This window comes from Rhipicephalus microplus, chromosome 2, assembly GCF_043290135.1.
Source record: "Rhipicephalus microplus isolate Deutch F79 chromosome 2, USDA_Rmic, whole genome shotgun sequence".
In the NCBI taxonomy this organism is placed as follows: domain Eukaryota; kingdom Metazoa; phylum Arthropoda; class Arachnida; order Ixodida; family Ixodidae; genus Rhipicephalus; species Rhipicephalus microplus.
Window position 1 is genome coordinate 138649316 of NC_134701.1, and position 24300 is coordinate 138673615.

The following is a 24300-nucleotide window of genomic DNA, read 5'->3' on the forward strand; positions in this document are numbered from 1 at the left end:
CACATTGCAATGTGCGACCTTGGTACCAAGCTGTCAAGCTAAGAAAGCAATAAGTATGCCATCTACATGGACGACGTCACCATATAGAGTATCGGTGGCTCGGAGGGCTCTGTGGAGAGCTCTCCTAAAGAGGCCGTTGACTGCGTTAAAATCTACATAGAGGAAATAGGCCTCAAGCTATCGCCGTCAAAGTCCGAACTTATCTTATATCGATCAACGAGGCGACAACCCAAACCCAAAAACTGGAAACCACTGCCCGACATCGACATTAGGCTGCACGCAGCATCGGGGCAGCATATTTCAAGGCTGGACTTCATGCGCGTTCCTGGCATGATCATCGAGGCCAATGGACAGAACGGCCGCACGATCGACCATCTGACTTCCAAGGTGAAAGGAGTCATCCGACTAATCTCACGCACTTCCAACAGTCTGGGTGATTTTCGAGAGAACAGCCTCCTCAGACTGTTCCATCCATTCTTCATGAGCCATATAAGCTATGTCGCATCTATGCACAGGTGGCAATTTCATGAGAAAAATCGAACATCCTGATAAGGAAAATCATAAAGAAAGTTCCTGGCATTCCTGTGCGCACAAGCACTTAGATCCTCATGAAACTTTCAGTCCACAACACGCTTGAAGAAGTTATCGAGGCTCAACAAATGGCATAGGTGCCGTGCTTTCGATCACACCAGCGGGAAGAAAGGTTTTGGTTGACACTGGAGTCAACCTCCTGACGCTCAAAGTGCAAAAAATGCCACTTGATGATTCTATACGCTATCGAATGAAAGTTTGTCCCCTTCCAGGAAATTATCATCCACAGTACAACGTGGGCATGCGCGTCCCTCGAGCTTCTTCTCTTTTAGCTCAAGCTCACACCCACTCGTCTGTTTCATGCTTTCTTGATGCCACACAGTACGGCATTTCCGCTCAATTTGCAGTAGTATCCGCAGATACTAAGAGTCAGATTTTCTCCTCAGCGTTGGTTTTCACCACTTCTTTTAACCAAGCAGAACAGATGGCCATTGCGCTAGCTCTCCTTGATCTACAAAGAACTGATATTTATATGGACGCTAAATTCACTGCTAGGGCCTTCGCTTCTGGTTCCGTGTGCAAGGAAATTTAGGAAACTATCGCATATAAGGAACGCACCCACCACACTATTATTTGGTTCCTTGCTCACCTTGGCTTGAAGGTCAGGGGCTTTCCTAATGTCAACGAGTTAGCCCGCTTCAAGGCGCGAGGCTTCGCTTACCTCCACGGGACTTGTGGTGCTTTTCAGACAGAGGGATCAGCCCCTAACTTTTATTTTAGTGACATTTTCAGTGCCTTGAACGAGATAACAAAGCACTATCAAAGGCCGTAAGTTTTGTTTATTACCACACAAAAATTTGTTTAGGCCACAGGCAATCTCTCTTTGCATGCTTCAGATGGGAAGATACCCTAGCCTTGTAAACTATAGCCATTACTCCAACATTTCAGAACTTTGTCCGCACTGTCACAATTGCAGTAATTTTAACCACATACTCTGTAGGTGCCCCTCTTTACAAGAAAAAATGAAGAATTTTCTGAAAATTCCTTTTATTTATAGCTCCCGAGTCCGTTCCTCATACAACTCAAGGCTGTCCAAAAGGCCAACAATGCGGCGGTGAGGCTAAGCCTCCCCGTCTCTACATGGGAGTGGCCCGCGATCCTGCCCCAATAGAGTGGGTGTGGAACCCTTAAGGACCCTAATAAAGTTTTTCATCCATCTATCCATCTATCAATCTATACCTGCCCGAGAAGTATATAGGTGAATTTTAAGAAAACACAAACAATTAAAGTTCTCCTAGATACACATAGGCCTTCACTACACTGCAAATTAGTTCAGCACTACACTTCTCAATAAGAAAAAAAAAACTTTCTACGAGTAGCTTCGCTTGTACTCGATTCACTAGTAAAAAAGATTTTCATGTCTTCAGCCAATTATGTTTTGCGTATCATAAGTGGCTGCTTTTGTTTCATGCTGCGATGTTCGATGAAAATGTATGATCATGCACACAGCCTAAGAAGCAGGTTTGCCGGTAGCGGCAAATGTAGTTTGTGCTCGCATTAAATGTTTTCCGAAGTTGCACAGTGGCAGAATTTGAAGGTTCCTCACAGAACACAAGCTCACCTGTATGAAATGTGTGGTCCGTAACCGGCCCGTGTTTCATCTCTGAAACCTTGTGCACCTGGAAGCAAGCACCTTCACTGCATTCGCTAGACACCCACTCGTTGCAGGGGCCGTTCTCCATTGTACATGTCTCTGCGGCAAAATGTAAAAAAAAAGACGTTTAAATCAGATCCTCCCAACTCATACAAATATTTACCAGAGCTATATTCTTATTCTTAAAGTTGTCTTACCCGTGCAAGCTGTAGGTTATTGTGAGTATTGTTAATGTTCATTTATTGCGTATTTATTTGCTAAGGCGAAACTGCAGAGCTTAGCTCCTTTTCTGTGTCCAACATGCATATGGCCGTTCGCTTAGGAAAACGTGTCACACTGAAAGCAAGTGTAATTTGTGGAAAGTTGTTTGCCTCTACTCATGTCTTTGCCAATTCACTGTAGTGCCATCTACTGGATGGGCCATCGCACTATCACGTTGGTACAAGCATGCACACGCTCAAATGCTTACGACCACCCACTTAAACTTTTGCCGGAGAAGTCTCCAAAGAAAGGCTTCCATCAAAAATAGTTAGCTCTAGATTACCTATCATGCAACCAACATGCATTCTGTAGTTTTTCGTAATACATTCAATAAAGACAATGTCAATTGTGTCACTTCTAAAAGACGATTCAATCATAATGTTCATTGAAGTACAATTTTAACTCAAATTTTCAATCAATTTTTAGCAATCATCAGGTGTAAAATCATTGTTCTTTGCAGTGAAATGCCATGCAGTATTGTCTAATAACTTGGCTGTGTTGAACAAAGTGTTCGGGATTTTCGGATCAATAGACAATAGTCATGGGATTTAGTGAAATACTATAGGATGCTAGTTATACACGTTATACTGCATTCAGAACTTGCTTTAGCTATGTATAAAAACTGATGTTCAAGACTTGAAAGTATAAGGTATAAATTACAAGGAAAAATAAAACATTAGCGAATTCCTAAATGTGTCACTTCTACCCTGCCCTAAAACTTCCTAAATTTCCGTTGCACGAAGCTTTCCACAGTAAATTGGCGGCTTTGTGAAGTAAGGATCACGTGCCCACGGGCTGTTAGCTGCAGTACAGAGGTGCCTTTTGCTGGCACGAACTAAGAGCCTCCGAAGTTATAGTGAACTACAATATACTACAGTCTGTCATAACACAATCATTACGGAGAGGCCCCAGCCAGACTACAAAAATGGTGCAGCCGTCACCTCCTCGGGTGAAGCAATGTCCCCACTTTTGCACTCGACTCTATTCTCCGAAGGCGAGGACTTCTGCCGTTCGGCACATGGCATCAGCTGAAGGTGGTGGCTTCTATGCAACCTACTTTGATTAGGAAATGATGTGAACTTGTAAAGTTGTATACGACTGCATTTGATTACACCAAACTCGACGGGTGAGGATGCTCCACAGAAAAGCAGTTCCCGACTAGCACGCGTACTTACAAATGAAGCACCTTGTTGAGTAGGTGCTCACCGCCACAATGACCAATGTCCCCCGCTGTAGAGCCTACGGCCGCAGTATTAGCGCACGATGGGACGAACCAACCGAGTTGTTACGCTCATCATCGGAAGAGAATATGTTTGAGCATTCCACACCTTTCCAATCAAGCATGGCCGTGGGCTGACACTATAGTAGAACAAACGCTGCGGCGAAACATAAACAAAGAAAGTTATGCTCATGCTGTGGAAAATAAATACACAACATTATTAGGGTGTATAGCCGCAATTTCTATTTGGACTTGCATGAATCTTAGCGCATGTCGTTAATACTAATATGTTTTGTAGTTTAGGTTAAAAGTTGATTTTTTTCTTCTTAACAAAATGTCGTCACCTGTCTACTTTTTTCCCAAAACAAAAGAACTCAGTAGACCGAAGCAAAAAAGATGCACTCATTTAAGGCGAAGGATGCGGAGCGAAGGTGTGAAGGCATGAAGCACGAAAGCAAGAACTTCCTTGTTAGCCGACAACCTGAACTCATGGCAATTCAATAATCAGCAGCAAATATGATTACATCTCAACAAAAATGCCACACTTCCCAAGCATTACGGAAATAGGCATTGTGTGAGGCAGCATCAAAAAGACCGGTGGGGTGAGAGACTATTTACCACAACTGAAGGAGCCGATCGGGAAAAGACGATGATGGTGTGCAAGGGGATCGAGTAAAGATTACGAGCGATGGCATAAACTTTATAGTAAGCACATATCAGTGATCAACAATATTTCATTCTAAATTTGTAACGTTTTCAATTTGTAAGTTCCTTTACTCTAAAATTGAATAATGCTTTATAAGACCACTCAATTATTGACCAATCACCCACAATCGGTATGAGCCACAAGTGAAGGGCAACAAGAACAAGGATATCTTGGCGAGCGGCAGAGAAACGGATCGGGCGGTCGAGCCCCGTGCCAAAGTCTCGATCCGACGCTGCTGGTCCGGGGCCCATTCCGGCTTCCACAATTCCGAAGACTACTAGCCTGAGCATCGCCCCACCTGTCCCCGACTGCAGTTCCTCGCGACGTTTTTGGCGAGTGGCTGGCGTTGTCTCTGGCGCTGGCCTGTCGCTGTCCAAGGTGCCCTTCTTGGCTGGTACCGTTCAAGCCACCCTTCAGGGCACTGGTCTTGTTGACGTCCCCGGCGCTGTACCAGGTGCTGACACTGCTGCACTGGGTTTCTCTCTGGACTGTATCAGCTGAGCTGGTCCATGAACTGGTCCTGACCCAGAGGAGGCAACTCACCCTCGTCCTGGCGCCGAGCCCACGCGGCCTTTTTCTGGCCTGCTGAGACCACGACCACACAGCGTGCACCACCGACTTGGTTCCGTGCACCATTACAACCCACCCCTTGTTCGGGGTACGCCGGACGAGAGCTTGGAGCTTGGCTGTTCGACAACTCCACGACTCAAGCACCGAGAATAACTGCAGTGGTGGGAGTGTGGTACGTGTTCATGCTAGTTATTTGTATCTGTAAGTATATATGCCGTGTAGTGTAGTTCCGTGTCTGTGCTGATATGTATATAAAGTAGTGTCTCTTCGTCAGTTAGTCAGACGGGCACAGGAAACACTCATAGCATTTCCTTTGCCCGTCTGACTGACCTGCGCCCACATTTGTCCCACAATTTTGGCGAGTCCTGCCAGGATCGGCTTTACCATCTTGCTGAATGTCAGACGCCACGAAGAAATCCATATAATTAAAGAAGCTGCACGCTATCGGTAAGGACAAGGGTCTAGGAGAAGCCGCGCTCCAAGATCGATTGATTGATATGTGGGGTTTCACGTCCCAAAACCACCATATGATTATGAGAGACGCCGTAGTGGAGGGCTCCGGAAATTTCGACCACCTGGGGTTTTTTAACGTGCACCCAAATCTGAGCACACTGGCCTACAACATTTCCGCCTCCATCGGAAATGCAGCCGCCGCAGCCGGGATTCGAACCCGCGGCGCTCCAAGATTGTGTTGACGCGCAACGCGTAATAGAACGAGACCTCCCCGCGCAAGCTTGTGACGATCAGCGCGTGCAATTGGAGCTTGAAGAGAAGCGACTACAAGCGGAGGAACACGTCCTTTATTTATTACCCCTGACAAACGTGGCAACTTTAGGGCACTTTGAGCGAGTGTACTTCCGCTGACAAAGTGTCATTTAGCGGTTTGCTGCTACACAAAAAAAGCGAAAGTGTACTTTGGTAATGACGACAGTGGCGATTGTTGGGTTTGTAAAACAATATATATTTGTTACTTTTGCGCCCAGGTCTCATCGTCGGACCACGTTGTCTTCGTGGAAGTAGCACCAGTGGGTGCATAGCCGTCTAGCATTTAGACTTAATGCTGTGGCCCACTGTCAATGGTTTTTTTTTTTACATAGGCAATCGAATTTTAAAGAACAGGAACGCAAAAGAGCTGTATGAACAGAAGTCCCGCAAGATTCGGGCATCGCGCTCACGTCTCTGCCGTGTGGCATCGCCTTAGCGGCTCAACTGGTCATTTACTTGCACACTCGTAATAAACTTCGCTCACCCTCTCGGGAAATAACTCCCATTACACAAAATTAACCGCGTAAATTCCGTTTAACATTGCGCGAAGGCTCCGTTACGATGCGGCGACCGGTCAAATGGTGTCGGAAGCGCCACCTAGAGAGCGGGAAACGAAGGGGGCCGCGTTTCGCTGCCGCATCCCGGCGGAGTTTGCAAACTGAGGTAATCTAGTAACGTTGATGACTGGTGCAAACATGATAATCCTTACAACCGTGACATATAAGAACATGACAACGTACCACGCTCATGGCGTTCTCGCGGCCGTTTCGCTTGCTCTACATATACTAATTTTTTTTATCACGTGACGTGAATAGATGACGAAGGTAAACGACACATCCAAACATGATAATCATGACACGCAAGTCATGTGCGGCCTCATTTACCTAAACCTCGTAACGGCCTACTGACTTTAAAGTGAGTTAGAAACCTTTCTCATCCGTGCTTCGCATATCCTCGATTTCCACTGCACGTGGGATCTGCCAATTTTTTTTCAAGCGACTTTGTAAATAACATTGACTTCGATTCACAATTACTGACCTAATCAACGCAGAATGCGCACAGTGCTCCAGCTTAATCATTCGTGTGGATTAAAAGGCCACAGAGCAGGATTCCAGCAGCACGAGTGGTGAGCATCAAGCTCCCCTTCACTCTGTTTCATTGAACCACTTGCGTCCATAGGTGCCACTCCGGTTTTTCGATGAATAAATGTGGAGAACGAGGAATTATGAGTGCCAAACAAAATATTCCCAAGAACTAGACAGGTGCAATAAGCGCTTTTTGATGCTTTGTCGTTGCATTCAAAAGCACCGAAAATTTCTCAATGGTTAGGCACCATGTCGCCAAATTTCAAGTTCTCGTAAAAATGTTACGAGAGCACAGAATATCGTCTTTTGTTATGCGATGTCCTACCAAATAAAGAGCGGCTGCGTTATTCATGATGGCTTGGCACAGCATACCTCGTGGTACAGTACACTTTAGATTGTGGATTTAAAGGAGAAAACCTGGGGCCTCAACCTCATCTTTCACGCCGTATGCGACACTTCATAACTGTTAAAAACAAATTTCTTCAAGCTGTAATGTGGTCGAAAAATTATGTTACCCCCTGAAAATTTGAGGAGCTTTTATACGTTAATGAGCTCTTCGAATTAGTGAGTTTATTTAGGAGTTTTTACTGCCTTATTTTCCCAGCTAACCTGCAGCTCAGTCCGTACCGACACAACATAGCAACACCCGTCTTTTTGTAGTTTTACTTTTTTTTCCTACTGAAACACCTTTCCATTCGTAGTGAAGTTACCGGCTCAAAAGCACTTCGACATGTCTCTCACCCGACTATATGTCCGTCCAGTCCACGCAGGGAAAATGCAAAACGAAGCAACATGCTCGACACCCAAGGTTTGGAGCCGGGCATATATATATATATATATATATATATATATATATATATATATATATATATATATATATATATATATATATATATATATATATATATATATATATATATATTGTACCGACGAAGCATAGTGGCGCCAGCTCTGTGCCAGCGTGAAAGAAGACGTTGACGTCCGTGCGTGGCTCTTGCTTGCCGGGTTCCTGCCTGCACCAGCTTGTTGCGGCTAACGTTTCTCGAATAATAATCTGTGTTTTCACGCAACCTTGCTCGTTGCATTTGGTGGAAATGCGGGGTAACGTCCTGGAGCTCCGCAGCCGTAAGCTACCATCTCAGTCCGCGATGACCGAGCGCGTCGATCCCCTACAAGGCTCTTCCCCGCTGCCACCTGTCATGTGTTCTGGTGTACTTCGTCTGCGTGACCCACCAGTATACAACGGCACTGAAGATCAAGATGTCGAGGACTGGCTGGCAGAGTACGAGCATGCCAGCGCGATTAACAAGTGGGATGACCCTGCGAAGCTGACTCACGTCATCTTCTACTTGACGGATTTGGCCAACCTATGGTTCACCAACCACCAAGCCGACATTTCCACCTGGTCGGTTTTCAAAGAGGCCGTCACCTCGTTTTTCGGTCGCCCAGCCATGCGTAAGCTTCGTGCTGAACTGGGACTGCGGGGACGATTTCAGCGAAATGGTGAGAGCTTCACGAGCTACATTGAGGATGTGATCAGCCTCTGTAGGCGAGTTGATGCCAGGATGACGGAGGCTGACAGAATAAAGAATATAATGAAAGGCATTGATGACGACGCTTTTCATATGCTTGTGGCCAAAGACCCACAGACCGTCACGGCCGTGATTCAGCTATGTCAAATTTTTGATGAGCTGCGCAAGGAACGAATTTCTACATTTCGCGCTAATACGCAAACAGCTCATATTTCGGCCTTGAAGTGCAAAAGCAGTGGCCCCGACTACAGCGTGTTAATGCCTCAAATTCAACAGTACATCCTGGAGGAAGTTGCTCGACAGCTCTCTCTTGTCTCCACCATCAACGAGACCCCCACAACACTGGACCACTCACTTCGCCGTACTATTCAGACGCAAGTTGCCGAGGCTCTCCCTTCGCCCGCGTCCCCAATATCAGTTGCTGCACCGCTGACTTATGCAGAAGCCGTCCGCCGACCTCCTGCCCAAGCGCCGCTCCCTTCATACAGTCCAGCCACCAACTACTACAGGTCACCAGTTTCGGTTTATCCGGTAAATCGGCCCTTTCCACCACATCGAGCACCTGTAAACTCTTGGCGTACTCCGGATAACCGGCCCGTCTGCTACAACTGTGGTATTCCAGGACATGTCGCGTGTTACTGTCGTCGTCGTGGATTCTATTTTAATGACGTTCAGCATTCCGGCAACATACCTCGGCAATCAGAATCGCATGTGACACCTGATTCACAATACCCCCGCTCACGTTGACCAGATTAAGTCGACGTCGATCTCCTTCACCCCGTCTTCGGTCTCCTTCCCCCATGCTTCGCCGTTCCAATCATGCCCAGGAGGAAAACTAACAGTCGCAGTTCCTGAGGCAAGAGCTGCGCCACCGACGAAATTTCCAAGGCCTCATCTTTCGCCCCCTAACGAGATTTCCGTGTTTGTGGACGGTTTCGCCACAACTGCTCTTGTCGACAGAGGTGCCGCTATTTGTATAATCAGTAAAGTGTTATGCCGCAAACTGAACAAAGTGACGACTCCACTGGTTGAAATTTATTTACGCACAGCGAGTTCACAACACGTCCAACCTTCTGCCACATGCACTGCTCGTGTTGTGATTCAAGGAGTGCTTTACATCGTTGAATTTGTCGTCCTTCCGCATGCGTCTCATGAAATTATCCTGGGATGGAACTTTCTTTCCGCTAATCATGCGGTTGTTGACTGCGCTCGTGCTCAACTCGTTTTGTTTCCATTCAGCACGACATTCACAGATCTCCCTCGCTCACCCAAAAAGGTGATCGTCGCCACTGAAGTCGTCATTTCTGCTTTTTCGGTCGCCGCGGTATCTCTTTTGTGCAACTCCGTTTCCGATTCAACTGCCCTATTTATGCCGTCACAAGAATGCACTCGTCGCCGGAACCTAGTCGTCCCGTTTGCCGTCATAACACTTGCCGACGGCTCCAGCGCCGTGTACGTGTGCTATCCATTCCCTTGTCCCGCTACCTTATTGCATGGCGAATGTATTGGGAGTCTTGACACTTATGATGACATTTTTCCTTTCGATGCCCGTTCTGATACGACACCGATGTCCGTGGATGCTGTCACAGCTGGCACCGCGCCCTCACTACCTGACGAAGACGTTCTGTTGCGCAGCGTAGACACCGGCCTTACGCAAGACCAGCGCAATCAGCTCATTCAACTACTTGACCGTTTCCGCGCCTCCTTCGACCACGGACAACCTCCCTTGGGACGCACGTCAGTTGTCGCTCACCGTATCGACACCGGTCATCATACTCCACTTCGTCAGCGCCCCTACCGCGTCTCGCAGGCTGAGCGTGATGTCATCACTCAACAGGTCGACGAGATGCTGCAACGTAATGTTATTCAGCACTCACACAATCCTTGGGCTTCGCCAGTGGTCCTCGTGCGAAAAAAGGATGGCTCCATCAGGTTTTGCATGGATTATCGTCGACTAAACAACATCACACACAAAGATGTTTATCCCCTGCCACGCATTGATGACGCCTTGGAGTGCCTTCAAGGTGCGGAGTTTTTCTCTTCACTGAATCTGCGTTCTAGATATTGGCAAGTGCCAATGGCTGAACCAGACCGTCCAAAAACGGCGTTTGTGACCCCTGACGGCTTATATGAATTTAGTGTGATGCCCTTCGGTCTTTGCAATGCGCCTGCGACTTTTGAAAGAATGATGGACAGTGTCCTCAGGGGACTTAAATGGCACATCTGTCTTTGCTATTTAGACGACATAGTTGTATTCTCGGCGAATTTTGAAACTCATCTTTCCCGTCTGGAACAAGTTCTCCAGTGCCTTACGGCAGCCGGGTTGCAATTAAACATCAAGAAATGTCGTTTTGGCGCCCTCAAACTCACAATTCTCGGCCACGTCGTTTCAAAAGAAGGAATATCGCCAGACCCTGCCAAACTGCGTGCCGTTGCTGAGTACCCCAAGCCTACTACCCTAAAGGAGCTTCGTAGTTTCGTAGGCTTGTGCTCGTATTTTCGGCGTTTCATTCGCAATTTTGCCTCTATAATTGCCCCTCTGACTCAGCTTCTCTCCCGTAGCGCGGACCTCTCTGGCTGGAATTCCCACTGCGATGAGGCATTCACGGCGCTACGCCGGCTACTCACGTCTCCGCCAGTTCTCCGCCACTTCAATCCCAATGCACCCACTGAAATTCACACGGATGCTAGCGGTGTCGGCCTCGGTGCCATTCTCGCTCAACGCAAGGATGGCTGCGACGAGTACGTTGTCGCCTATGCCAGCCGTACACTAACGAAGGCAGAGTCCAACTATTCCGTCACGGAAAAGGAGTGCTTGGCTATCATTTGGGCTATAGGAAAATTTCACACCTACCTTTACGGACGCCAGTTTGATGTTGTCACAGATCACCATGCCTTATGCTGGTTAGCATCCATGAAAGATCCTACTGGCCGCCTCGCTCGTTGGGCTTTACGCCTTCAGGAATACGATATCCGTGTTGTTTATCGCTCAGGACGCAGACATTCAGACGCCGATGCACTATCCCGTTCTCCACTGCCTCCTGACCTTGCCTGCTTATCAACTGCCATTTGCGATTCGTCATCGTTGAGCATCACTGACATGCCATCCGAACAGCGCAAGGATCCCTGGATCAATTCTTTGCTCGACGTCCTCTCTCACAGTTCGTCAGAAACGACTTCACGCTCCCTCTCTCGTGAAGCAAGACACTTTGCTGTCCGTGAAGGCTTGTTGTATCGCCGCAATTACGTGACGGACGGCCGTAGGTGGCTCCTTGTCATCCCTCGTCATTGGCGTTCGGACATCTGCGCTGCCTTTCACAATGACCCTCAGTGTGGCCACGCTGGATTATTTAAGACTTACTCTCGCCTTCGTCTAAGTTACTACTGGCGCGGCATGTATCGGCACGTTCGCCAGTACGTTCGGTCATGCACCACGTGTCAACGACGCAAGACGCCTTCTCACAGCACTGCTGGCCCTTTGCAACCCTTAACCTGCCCAGCGAGACCATTCGACAGCGTCGGAATTGATATTTATGGTCCTCTACCCAACTCTCTTCGAGGCAACCGGTGGATTATCGTTGCCGTGGATCATTTGACACGCTACGCTGAAACATCTGCACTGCCCGCTACCACTGCGAAAGACGTTGCGTCCTTTCTTCTTCACCATCTCATTTTGCGACACGGTGCACCTCGTGAATTACTGAGTGACCGTGGACACGTGTTTCTCTCGAACGCCGTCGACGAGCTACTCAAGGCATGTCGCACTGTTCATCGGAAATCCTCGGCATACCATCCTTAAATCAATGGCATGACGGAACGCTTTAACCGTACCCTTGGAGATATGCTTGCCATGTACGCCTCTGACGACCACACTAATTGTGACCAAGTGCTCCCTTTTGTCACGTACGCGTACAACTCTGCGCCACAAACAACCACTGGCTTTTCTCCTTTCTTCCTCCTGTACGGACGTGAGCCATCAAGCTCCATGGACACCGTTCTCCCTTACAGGCCTGATGTTTCCGAAGCGACGCCTGTTTCCGAAGCAGCTGCTTATGCCGAAGAGTGTCGTCAACTCGCTCGCTCATTTACCGCACAAGACCAATGGCGCCAGAAAACTGACCACGATTCCTCTGCGTCTACTGTACACTATAACCCAGGAATGCTGGTTTGGCTCTGGGTCCCGTCTACCCCTCCCGGTCTTTCCCCGAAGCTTTCGTCGAAATACCATGGCCCCTACCGTGTGGTGCGGCAAACATCTCCTGTCAACTATGAAGTTGAGCCCATTGATCCACCTTCGGACCAACGCTGCCGTGGGCGTGAAACAGTACACGTATCACGCCTCAAACCGTGCTATGACCCCCTTGTCGTGTCCTTTCCTCAGGTCGCCAGGTTGGCTCCTTTCTGCGCGGGGAGTAATTGTACCGAAGCATAGTGGCGCCAGCTCTGTGCCAGCGTGAAAGAAGACGTTGACGTCCGTGTGTGGCTCGTGCTTGCCGGGTTCCTGCCTGTACCAGCTTGTTGCGGCTAACGTTTCTCGAATAATAATCTGTGTTTTCACGCAACCTTGCTCGTTGCAATATATATATATATATATATATATATATATATATATATATATATATATATATATATATATATATATATATATATATAGAAATTGGCTTGAGCGGACAAACGTGCGAAAACTTTTATTGCTCCTACGTTCCGGCCGGGGTCCGGCCTTCGTCAGGGAACCCTGACGAAGGCCGGACCCCGGCCGGAACGTAGGAGCAATAAAAGTTTTCGCACGTTTGTCCGCTCAAGCCAATTTCTATTCATCACTGGATTCACAGAAGACACTCGCTGGATATATATATATATATATATATATATATATATATATATATATATATATATACATATATATATATAATATATATATACATATATATAATATAAATATATATATATATATATATATATATATATATATTTATTTATCTATTTGCAGTTCTGTGCTGCTTTATTTGTTCATGGATGTTCTTGGTTTCCCCAATGTAAGAGGTTAGCAGGTGGCGCACGCCAGCCGGTACACGACGCCCTGCGTTTTTCCAGCAGGTGCAAGGTATTTGGGCAGATGGATGATGTACTTTGGGCAGACGGACGATGAGCTCACGCCTTTCTTCCGCGGCGTAGGCGGTGTCCGCGCTAACACTACGCATGCTCAACTCTCCTGTTTCTCGCTATCCAACAGCTGATTGTTGCTCTCGTCCCTCCTGTCCTACAACCCGCAAGCGCTCGCTCTCCCCTCTCTCTCCTCTAGGAATCCCTCCCAGCCAACATAGATAGGCTCCAAGACGTTAACCCCCCCCCCCCCCCCCCATTGCGCATGTGCGTCCCCTTCCCTCCCTATGCTCTCATACGCCTCCGTCTCCCGCGTCGTAACGCCGACACACTGAGCGAGTGCATTTGTGCTCGGTCCCCCTCTCGCCTTGGCATCCCTTCCCGCAGCATATACAGCGTCATTGCGCCTTCGCGTCCCCTCCTCCTATTCTTCTTTCCTACGCTCTCCTATTTCACCTCGCAACACCGACACAGACTGCGTCTGCTAGCGAGTTTCTTGTTTGAAAAAAAAAAAAAAAACTGACGGCTCGCGCTGCATGGAAGTAACCCAAACGAGTAGGCCCACCGGATAGCACACGAATCTAGTACCGCGCTGTCGCGAACAGCTATGCTATTAACGAAGTCGACATTTATAAAGAGCCGTTGAGTACTTTTCATGAAATCTTTTCCCATTATCATCTGGCGATGAAAAAATTTACAGTGCCCCACTCCTACTTCACCAAGCATCAGGCGAACACATACAGACTACTGCAAAACCATTCCTAGTCTACTCCTCGATTATTTATTAAGTTAGACCTCGGCCCTACACAGTCGTTCCCCAATGTAGCCATCACACAAGCTTTTTTGATCGCATGCTCTGGCTGTGCCCAGCCCTTCATGCCTTTCCGCCCATCACGAAGGAGCAATGAGATGCATCTCTAAAGCGCCGCAGCCTTTACACACAACTTCAGGCCGTCCAGAGGGCCCACGACATCGTGACGGAACTTCGACTTCCGGTCCCATTGTGGGCGTAGCCACCGACTTATTGTGTGGGGAGGCCTATAGCTCATCTAAATATCTGTTCCTCAAGAGCTGTTTAGAAAAAGGGTATTTACAGAAAACAAAGGCTTCATAACACCGGACCTCAATAAAGTTCTTTTCACGTCATGTCACGCTACACAACCATTCACTGGCCAACCGTTTATTAGCCACTAAATCTCGACCTCCGAGGAAGTGCCGGTGGGAGATTTCTCCTTTGCACTGTTCCGCTATCGCGATTCGTAGCGAACGCGTTAGCTAAAAGCGGACTGTAAAGTCTTCTCGAGCGTACAATCGGAATCTCCTCGAAGTATCATACCGGAGTCTTCTGTCTCTTAGTGCTTATTAGCAGCGTTTTGCATGTTCCAGTAGGAAACACCGGTCCATCAATGCGTGCTTTGCTCCTTCCAATATTGCTCTCCTGCGCAACGCTGCGATGAGCGCGAGCGTCAACGTCGCCCCCAGTGTAAGCACTAGCACCCGCTGCTTCGCATCTACATATGATTTCCTTTAGTGGGAGGTGGCATAACTTTTATTCCCACAGTAGAGGGAATTTAAAAATTGTCTCGTTAATAAAAGAGTGGACAACGCTTGTGAGTTTTTGGTGCTCTACTCTGGGATAGCATAACACCATTTCATAGGCCCACACTTGGTGAAGCCGTTGGTGAGGTCAAGCAAACAAAAAAATTCTGATCGAAATCACCTATATAGCCTATAATACCACGTCAATGAATACATATAGCTTTAGTCACTATGAAAAGCCTTCGTGCTTGCTTTGGTTATAGTTTCAATTTTGGGCTCCTTTTTCAAAACAGTCAACGCAACTTAAAAACACAAACCTAATTTTCATAATTTCGTTTACCAAGTTGTCAGAAAACGAGGACAGTGTTTGTAAGAGTGCTGATGAAATTTGCCTTGACTTCATTCCCACCAACAAACCGAATTCACTCGATGAATTGGCCTAAAGAAATCAGAGTATATCCATGGAGTGCAAGATGATGAGTAGGGCGAAGCATCCGTCAAATCGTCCACTCTTCCGTCCTTCCGTTCGCTCTTGCTTCCGTCCGCCCGTGCGTTCGTCTGTGGGACCGTTCATCCACCCGTCCGTGCGACTGTGTGTCTGTACGTTTCTCCGTGCGTCCGTTCATGCGTCCGTCTGTCCATGTGTTCATCCATTCGTCCGTGGTGCGTCCGTCCGTGTGCCCGTACGTGCATCTGTCCCTGCGTTTGTCCGTGCGTCCGTCTCTTCACCCGTCCTTCCATTCATGCATCCGTATTCGCGTCCATTCATCTATCCGTGCGTCCATCCGTGCATCTGTTTCTTATCCGTCCATCCATCCATGCGCGCGTCGGTCCATCCGCCCGTCCATCTAGTGAACACTACAAGTACCGCCAACTCACAGCTTTTCATCATATGTTTACCATATAGAAGTGCCGCTATCCAGCGGATATCTAACGACTAAACGAGAAGTGGCAAGGCCGCACAAGAGGAGCGGCACGCGTGCACTCTCTTACACAGTAAAAATTTTTACACCCAAAAGGGTGTAAAAAGGGTGCTTTTACGAGAAAGCACCCTTTGCAACACCCTTTAACACCCATAAATGGTCGACTGAAAAAAAAGCACCCATTTGTTTGGGTGCTTGCCTCGATAGCACCCTAAAATAGGCTCTAAGGGTGCTTTTGTGCCTGAGAAGGGTGTAGGTGACGATTCATCAGATGGAATATGCAGCATAAGAAGAACACATAATTATAATATTTGGGATTTTACGTCTCAAAAACCTCGATATGATTATAAGGGTCGTCGTAGTGGAAAGCTCTAGAGATTTTGACCATTTGGTGTTCTTTAATGGGCGCTGATATCGCACAGTGCACAGGCTTCTACCTTTTCGCCTCCATCTGTATTCGACTGCCACGGCCGGCATCGAACCCGCGACCTTCGGATTGGCGGCCGAGCAGCGTAGCTACTGCACTAATATGTGGACCTTGCGTTAAATGACGGCCTAGACTTAGAATGTGTGAAGGTGCTCTCCGAATACAGCAGAATGCCAGCAGAAGCAAATCGCGTTTCATCTATAATGGCAATTAACTGCAATCCACGTTACGAAAGCTCACCTTAGCGTTGGTTATAAGCTACATGTTTGCTGTGGATTATATACAGGAACATAATGTTCGCCCGAGTATGGGTCTGTGTGCGTGAGCCTGCGCATGTGTTCGCGTGTAAGCGCGATTCTGTGTACACCCGTGCATGTGTGCGTGCGCGTGTATGTGCGAGTACGTGCTTGTGTTAAGCGTGCCTGTGCACATGTGTACGCCCATGCATGCGTGTGTTTACGGTCGCGTGTGTGTGTTGCCGTATGTGTATATACGTGTATGTGTGTGCGCCTGTGAATAAGTATGCGTGTGTATCAGCCCGTGCGCCCTCAAATTTCGTGTGTGTGTGCGGGGGGGGGGGGCACTGCTTCTTAGTGTTTAAGGTCCCACACCTGTTCAGACTGGGAGTCTATATGGGAGGTGGCTTAAGAAATGGCGGTGGTCAACGCACTGTACACGGACTATTCAGTACATGGAAAACAGCTGCACATTTTCGTACCTCATCATTGCTTACGAACTTGCTGTGGTAGCTGATTAGGTCCGCTGAGGCGCTTCTACGCTCGAAAACGTGGGTTATGACCAATTCACACGGAAAGCTGTCACTGCACTTATGCACAACCATCGTTTGTATTAACAACGTTTAACAAGAACGTGCCCTGCCTTTGCTACAGGTGCTTAGCTAGCTCATTGGGCAACCATATGGAATTATGTGCTGATCATGTGGTCAGCAAAAAGTTTGTTATAACAACCTCGGCACGTTTCGTGGTGCGTGACAAGCCTTCTAAACATCCGCGACTGTGGATTAATTTGTTCCAGCTTCGACTACGCATTCAGTGTTTGCGGCACCATACGCGGAATTGCCAGACACAGACAATGCGAAAAGAAATTCCTCTGGAAAAAGGTGTAGCGATGCTCTCCCGCTAATGCCACCGAGGACGAAATAATTATTGTTTCTGGCCATTCCATGGTGCACTTTGTTTTCCGCAAGTTTTGCTTCACTATTTTTCGCCCACTGCAATCGCATTCCGTCAAAATACTCAAAGAACCCGAGGCTGGTAAATAACCTGCGTCGCTGTGCTACTGGCTGGAAGGAGAGTTGCCGTTTACAAGGAGTGATTCCGCGCCGAACGGCCGTCCGCCGTATGCGCCATAGCGCTTGCCTTTCGGCGCCGTCTAGGCGGAGGCACTGCCGCCAGTGCCTCCTCCTTCTCGCTCAACGTTGCTCTCTCTGTCTCATCGTCTTTCAAATGCGTTGCGTTGGTCTGGGGTCTTGGTCGCTGTGTGTGTTCTAGCGAACAGGCGCATATTCAATGGTGGTCAATTACACCGTGTTCGAAGTGACGCTCGGATTAAGGAATATTCATGGAGTGGCGGACACGGACAACGTGGGCCTGTTAACGGTGAGTGTACTGTTTTCGTAGGTAGTAATCATACAGCGCTAGCTGGGCGCCTGCAGCAGCGCTGCCGAAGTAGGCTGCCAGCCATTTACAACAGCATGCGTTCGCGGGCCTGTTGCAGATGCCCGATTAAACGTGTGACTTAACGAGTTCACACTGCTTTGCGCGATGTTGTGTAAGTGCCTGCATCACTCATAACGTGAGTGATGTGATCACTTAACAAGGGCGGGATTAGTTGCTGATCGCACATTGTCTCCACACTGCACAAAGTGATTAATATTGTTTTAAGATGTGCTTTGGGCTACATCGTAATAACATTTCTATTAATACTCAAATGTGCAACGTGCTTCTGTAGGTGTAAGCGTAAAAAAAGAAAGAAAAAGAAAAAATTATGTATAGAGGCGCACTGTACGAAATGGCTTTTTTTTTTTTTGCTTAAAGACGGTATAGATGGAGGTGCTGATATACCGCGATGCTCCCAGCACGTGCGCCTCGGTCTTTTAAGCTATTTAGCACAAGTGTCACTAGCAACAGGGAAAGATCTAGCAGACTTCCAAAGGCGCGTTGTTGTGGCCATCGCCGTGCGTTGTTTTCCCTCGTTTCTGTTTGCTGTTTTCGTGCTTTGCCTTCATCTGCAATAACGTTCGGCGTTATAACAGAATCAAGAAAGTATACGTGACTGAGGGAGTTATGTGCGATAGCTCTAGCATAAGCCATGCCTGCTGCAACGTAGACGGCGTCCGCGCGCGTTGGTGTCGTTCGAGCGCTCCTGCTTGCTTGATTGTGTTTAACTGACTATTTAGGCGCGGGTTACGTTTGTAAATCCCGTGGTCAATAATCGCTAATAGCGGGCCCCTGATTGCCATCAGAGGATGGGCTTAGTTGTCGAAATATGCCAGACGCTTTTTCTGAAAGCAAGCTTTGAAAAAAATTTTTTTAAAGAAATACTTTCATACGTGCTAGGCAGTGCCTATTGCAGGCGCGCAACTCTTTAAAAACTGGACGAGCTATCACATCTTTTATCGAATTACAATGAATTAAGATGATTGAATTATAGATGACGAATTTCTGTGCTAGATTAGGTGCACAAAACACATGTTCGCAGCCCTACGTCTAGAAAGCAGGCAAATAGGAAGTACAGCGTCAAATTTGGATTAGATTCCATTGACGGAGCATCTTGTGAGGGTAGAAAGAACGAGAAAATTGTTCATTTTTGATGCCCTTATAGAGGCAGTCAGAATTGCACTGATTGGTGACTTGTAACAATTCCTCAGATTGTTAGAGGCGTGATTAAAGTCAGTAAATCTTTTACTTTTTTTTGCAGACCTCTTCGCTAGTGCCACGCCCAAGATCATTTGTTTTCAAGTAAAAGAGAAAGCAGAGATGTCTTCACTGTTTGTACATGAAGAGGTAAGTTTCTTGTGCGTTTTGATTAATGCTACATGTTCTGAACGTTGTACTTTAAGAATTGTTTTTCACACTGGCTCACTTCACCTCATTTCGGGAATTGGCTGTATGCTGGAAAACTCTTATCTTTATCATACGAAATTATTGGAATGTATGGGTTGTATGCTTCGAGTTCAGTGTAATGTCAATTACACGCCATTTCGAAGGATACACACTACACATTCTTTATATATGGGGCTGCCAGAACAGCACGAACATCCTTTTATGAGAAGTCATATTTGCTCTTATTACAGGATAAGAGGGTGCCGCTGACGTCCTAGAGCAAGCCTACTTCCTGAACCTCCACATGGATAACCGAAAAATCTTCCGTGTCAGTAATGACGAAGAAGGAGTGACAGCACTGATGAGTTGATTTTTTTTTATTTTCAACATTGTCTACGGCCGCAAGGCCTTTAACAACCACCGTGATTGAGCGGCTTTTTCTCGGCGTGAGTTTGGAGTTTATCAAAGAAGTTGTTCAGGCAGTACGACGCTGAAAATTTTAGTGTCACAATGCCTGAACAACTTCTAGTGTGGTCACGGTAGATGAACAAATATTGTTATTTGTGTAAGGTATTTTGCTTAAATATAGCTGGACCATTGCACGCCAAACGTCCCAGCCACTTTGGTGACCTTCTGAATTGTGTTTGAAAAAAAAAATGTGCTGACTTACTGCGTTGAAAACAGTGAACTGCTAGAATATTTCAGCGAGAAAAAAAGTTTTGTTCATGTGGCTAGCTTATAACTTCCTGACATGATGCTGTCTGTGTGCTGTTTGTGGAAAATTTTGTTTTAAAACTACCGCTTATTTTTTCTAAAGCAAATTCGGTCTACGTGTTCAGTAAATTTGCTTCTGTAAGGTATTTGAAGCTCAATATTAATAGTGCAATTTCTTTGCCACATTCGCTTCCAAGAATAAAGCCAAAATGTGTTATGTTTGCATATTTTATTGCAATATTGCACTTTGTATGAATATCTGAGCAGTGAATACTTACTCCACAGAAGGTTTATTTTGAGGAAAAAACATCTTTATACCTCTCAAGCTGCTGAAATATACGAAAAAATATCACAAATTTCACAAAATCGTGATTTTTGTCCGTATTGAGATGCAATTTGCTCCATGTTGTGATACAATGAAAACTCATCATTATACCTAAACTGTAAGAAAATGAAATTCTTTCTGTAATAAAAATCTTATCGCAAAAAGTACAGGAAAGAGCGCTGTCAACTGAATTTTATTGAAGGTGCTACGAGCGTTTTTATACTGAGCACAAGACCAGGGCTCATCTGCAACAACACATGTGTGACCATGACAAAATAATTTTAACCGAGAAAAGAATACTCTTTTTTGGAAAAGATAAGTGAAGGTGTACTGATGCATTAATCCTTGGCCTTCCTGATAAAGTTCTAAAATCTCTCATTTTTCTGCTTGCTTTTTTTTCAAAAACCGTGTTTTATGAAACCTAGGACTACACTTACATTCTTTACGATGTCCGGCCATGAGACTACTATAGCCCTTCTTAACATTTAAAGCATGCTGTCTTGCTTGATCATTAAAGCATTGCCCAGTTTGTCCTATGTTTACTTTTCCACGTGTTAGCGGTATCTCATACACATTAGATTGGCATTCAGTAAACCTATTCTAGTGACGAATGGTGCAAGATTTACTATTCCTGTTGCTGTAAGTACATGCAATTTTGAAAGCTTGCAAGGGGTGGAAAACAACAATGTCATATCTGCTGGCTCTTTTCCTAAAATTGTGAGACACCTTATGTACGTAGTACCGTGTGACATGCAAAGGTGATTGGTCATTCTCTTTTTCTTTTGGTCCTGTTTCCTTTAACTTTACTTTCTGCAGGAGGGTTTCGCAAACAAGTGTGATGATGCTGTTGGGGTATTGGCTGGTGCTATCAGCCCAGGAGTGCTAAGAATGTTCTGCCTTTTGATAGTGGGCATTGAAAATTAGTAGAAAGAGGAATTGATACCACATGTATTCAGGCCACCCTTCAGAAGTCATGTTAGCACAAGGGTGAGGTCAGGCTTAAAAACCAGATTAAAAGACTAAAAGAAGCTCGGTATCCCAACAGAATCATCACACCCGTTTGCAAAACCCTCCGGCAGAAAGTAAAGTTGAAGAAGACAGGACCAACAAAAAACAATGACCAAAACCTTTGCATGTTATACCACATCACGTGTCTCACAATTAAAAAAATGGCCAGCAGATATGATATTAGTGTGTTGTTTTTCTACCCCTTGCAAGCTTTCGAAATTGTGTGTACTAAACAGCAACAGGAATAGTCAATCTTGCCCCATTCGTCACGAGAATAGGTTTACCTAATGCCAATTTACCGTTTGTAGAAGTATTTTTTATCAGGTAAACCAATGATCAGTGCATCACTACACATTCACTTATTCTTTCCGAGAGGGAGTATTCTTTTCACAGTTAAGATTATTTTGTAGTGCTCACACGTGTCGTCGCGCATGAACACGGTTCTTGTACTCCGTATAAAAGCGCTCGTAGAACATTCATTAAATTCAGTTGACAGTCAGTGCTCTTTCCTGTCCTTTCTGTCTCTTCCTAAAGTTGTCGCGCTGTGACTAGCACACAACCACGATGAACCAACTCTCCCAAATTAAGCTCTTGTTATGTAACACGTAGACCGAGTTTCGTATGGAAAGAAGGAGCGGTGCTTTTAAAATAAAATTTTTTACATACAACACCTAGACGCCATTCCAGGAAGTTGAGAAGGCAGCCACGTGACCAAATATTTTTCCTCTCCTAAATATTCCAGAAGCTCTCTATTTTCAATGCAGCACGAGTTTTTCGAATACATTTGAGATGGTTGCCAAAATGGCTGGGACATTTGGCATAAAGTGACCCAGCTGTGTCATTAGCCATAATTATGCATTACCTCTTTTGTTTTATGTGTCCTGACTCAGTTTTGTGTTCGTTTTTAGCTTATTGTGTTTCTGATCATTGTATTGGTTTCTTAAGTATTCGCTAAAGTTATATGTGCAAAAACCCATATATGCTTGCATGTACATCATTTCTCATAACCAATTGTTATACATCCAGGAATACAAAGCTTAAACCACTGTGATTGTATACATTTGAAAACACTATCCATATATATTTTTGTGTGCATCACTTCTTGGGAACGATTGTGTACATGAAGGCGTATATAGTGAAATAATGGTGATTGTATATATTTGAAACAATCATAAGTATATATTTGCCTGTATTTCATTCCTATTAACCGGTTGTGTACACGAAGGAGTATTAAACTGGAAGCCACTGGGATTGTAGATACCTGAAAGAATTATAGGGATATATTTCGCGTGTATTTCATTTGTATTCTCTATGTACTTGAAGCAGTATACTAAACTGAAACCAGTGTAATTGTATGTTGCAAAGAATTGTCAATAAAGTGAAACTGAAAAAATATAATAAACATTTGAGGTGTTGCATGTGTAGTGTACGTATACGTGAACGTATATCTGGTGAAAAAGTTGTGTGGCAGAAGAAAAGTTTGTTTTATTTGCCTATTAAATAAACGCAATATGCAAGGGCAGCAAGGCTTCATTTTCTGTAACGCGCATTATGCATATACTGTGAAGTATATATAGATCCAGCACAAGTTCATACACGATTGTACGCGTTTATATTTTTGCCCACACGCAATGAATGGAGCTCGACAGGTGGCGCACCATCGATAATCAGGACCACTTTCTTCAAGTAGTGTGCAACCAGTGCATGCTGATATCTATTAGTGCAGTCTAAAAGAATACTGCCACCCCTGCCATGGGCACTCAACACCCTTGTGCACCCTTCTTGCACCCTCCTCAGAGGGTGCTAAAAAAGTGATGGACATCGAAGGCACCCTTCCTTAAGGGTGTTTTTGCAACACCCTACAGTTTTTTTACATGTACACCCTATTCTAAGGGTGCATGGTAAAGCACCCTTTTTGGAAGGTGCTGAATTAACACCCTTAGGGTGTCGTCCACGGGACAAGCTCATTTACACCCTTCTGGGTGTAAAGATTTTTACTGTGTACGGCCTGCGCTTCGTGTCCAGTTCCCAACTTTCACCACCGCTAGTTCATGACACTGCATGCGGCCCAAACCTCGCTAGACCTTGCTAAAACCAAGGAGGTTAAGCCCAGCGAGTTTAACGTAGAAGCTTTTTCTAGTCCGATAGTGCTCAAAGTTCGTACATTGGTTAATAGTTTTTAGGGGCGAAGCTCCTTAAGCCGAGGGTTGTGCGTCTGCGATGTATATAGTAGTATACATCTTTCCGCCTCCATCGGCTGCATTTCCGATGGAGGCGGAAATGTTGTAGGCCCGTGTGCTCAGATTTGGGTGCACGTTAAAGACCCAGGTGGTCGAAATTGCCGGAGCCCTCCACTACATGCGTCTCTCATAATCATATGGTGGTTTTGGGACGTTAAACCCCCCAAATCAATCAAATCAACATATACCAAATTTGGTGTTACGTGATGCCAATGAATGACGAAAACGTATGACTGGTGCAAACATGATAATCCTGACACGCGTGTCATGTAGGAACATGACAACTTACCACTCTCATAACATGCTCGTGGTCGTTTCGCTAGCTCCACAAATACTAAATTTGGTATCACTGGGCGGGAATAGATGACGAAGGTGAACGACACACCCAAACGTGATAATCATGACACGGAAGTCATGTACGGCGTCATTTACTTCCACCTCGTGACCTTGTACTGATTTTAAAGTGACATATCAACCTTTCTAATTCTTGCATCACATATTATCGATTCGCACTGTATGTGGGATCTTCCAATTGTTTCGTCGAAGTTTATTGTCTTCGTTTCTTTCGTTCACCCCCCCCCCCCTTTTTTTTTAAATGGTAACATCCAACCATCGCTTAATATCCATAGTAGT

General features: G+C 45.9%; 1 protein-coding gene across 2 annotated transcripts in view; it reads right to left on the minus strand.

The window, feature by feature from the left end:
• Positions 1-24300, minus strand: part of LOC119169732 (MAM and LDL-receptor class A domain-containing protein 1-like) — a 336454-nt gene that overhangs the window by 290539 nt on the left and 21615 nt on the right. For both annotated transcript variants that reach the window (XM_075886851.1, XM_075886852.1), the window contains exon 2: positions 2153-2284. In XM_075886851.1, coding sequence (XP_075742966.1) covers positions 2153-2284 — 132 coding nt within the window. The remainder of the gene's footprint in view (positions 1-2152; positions 2285-24300) is intronic.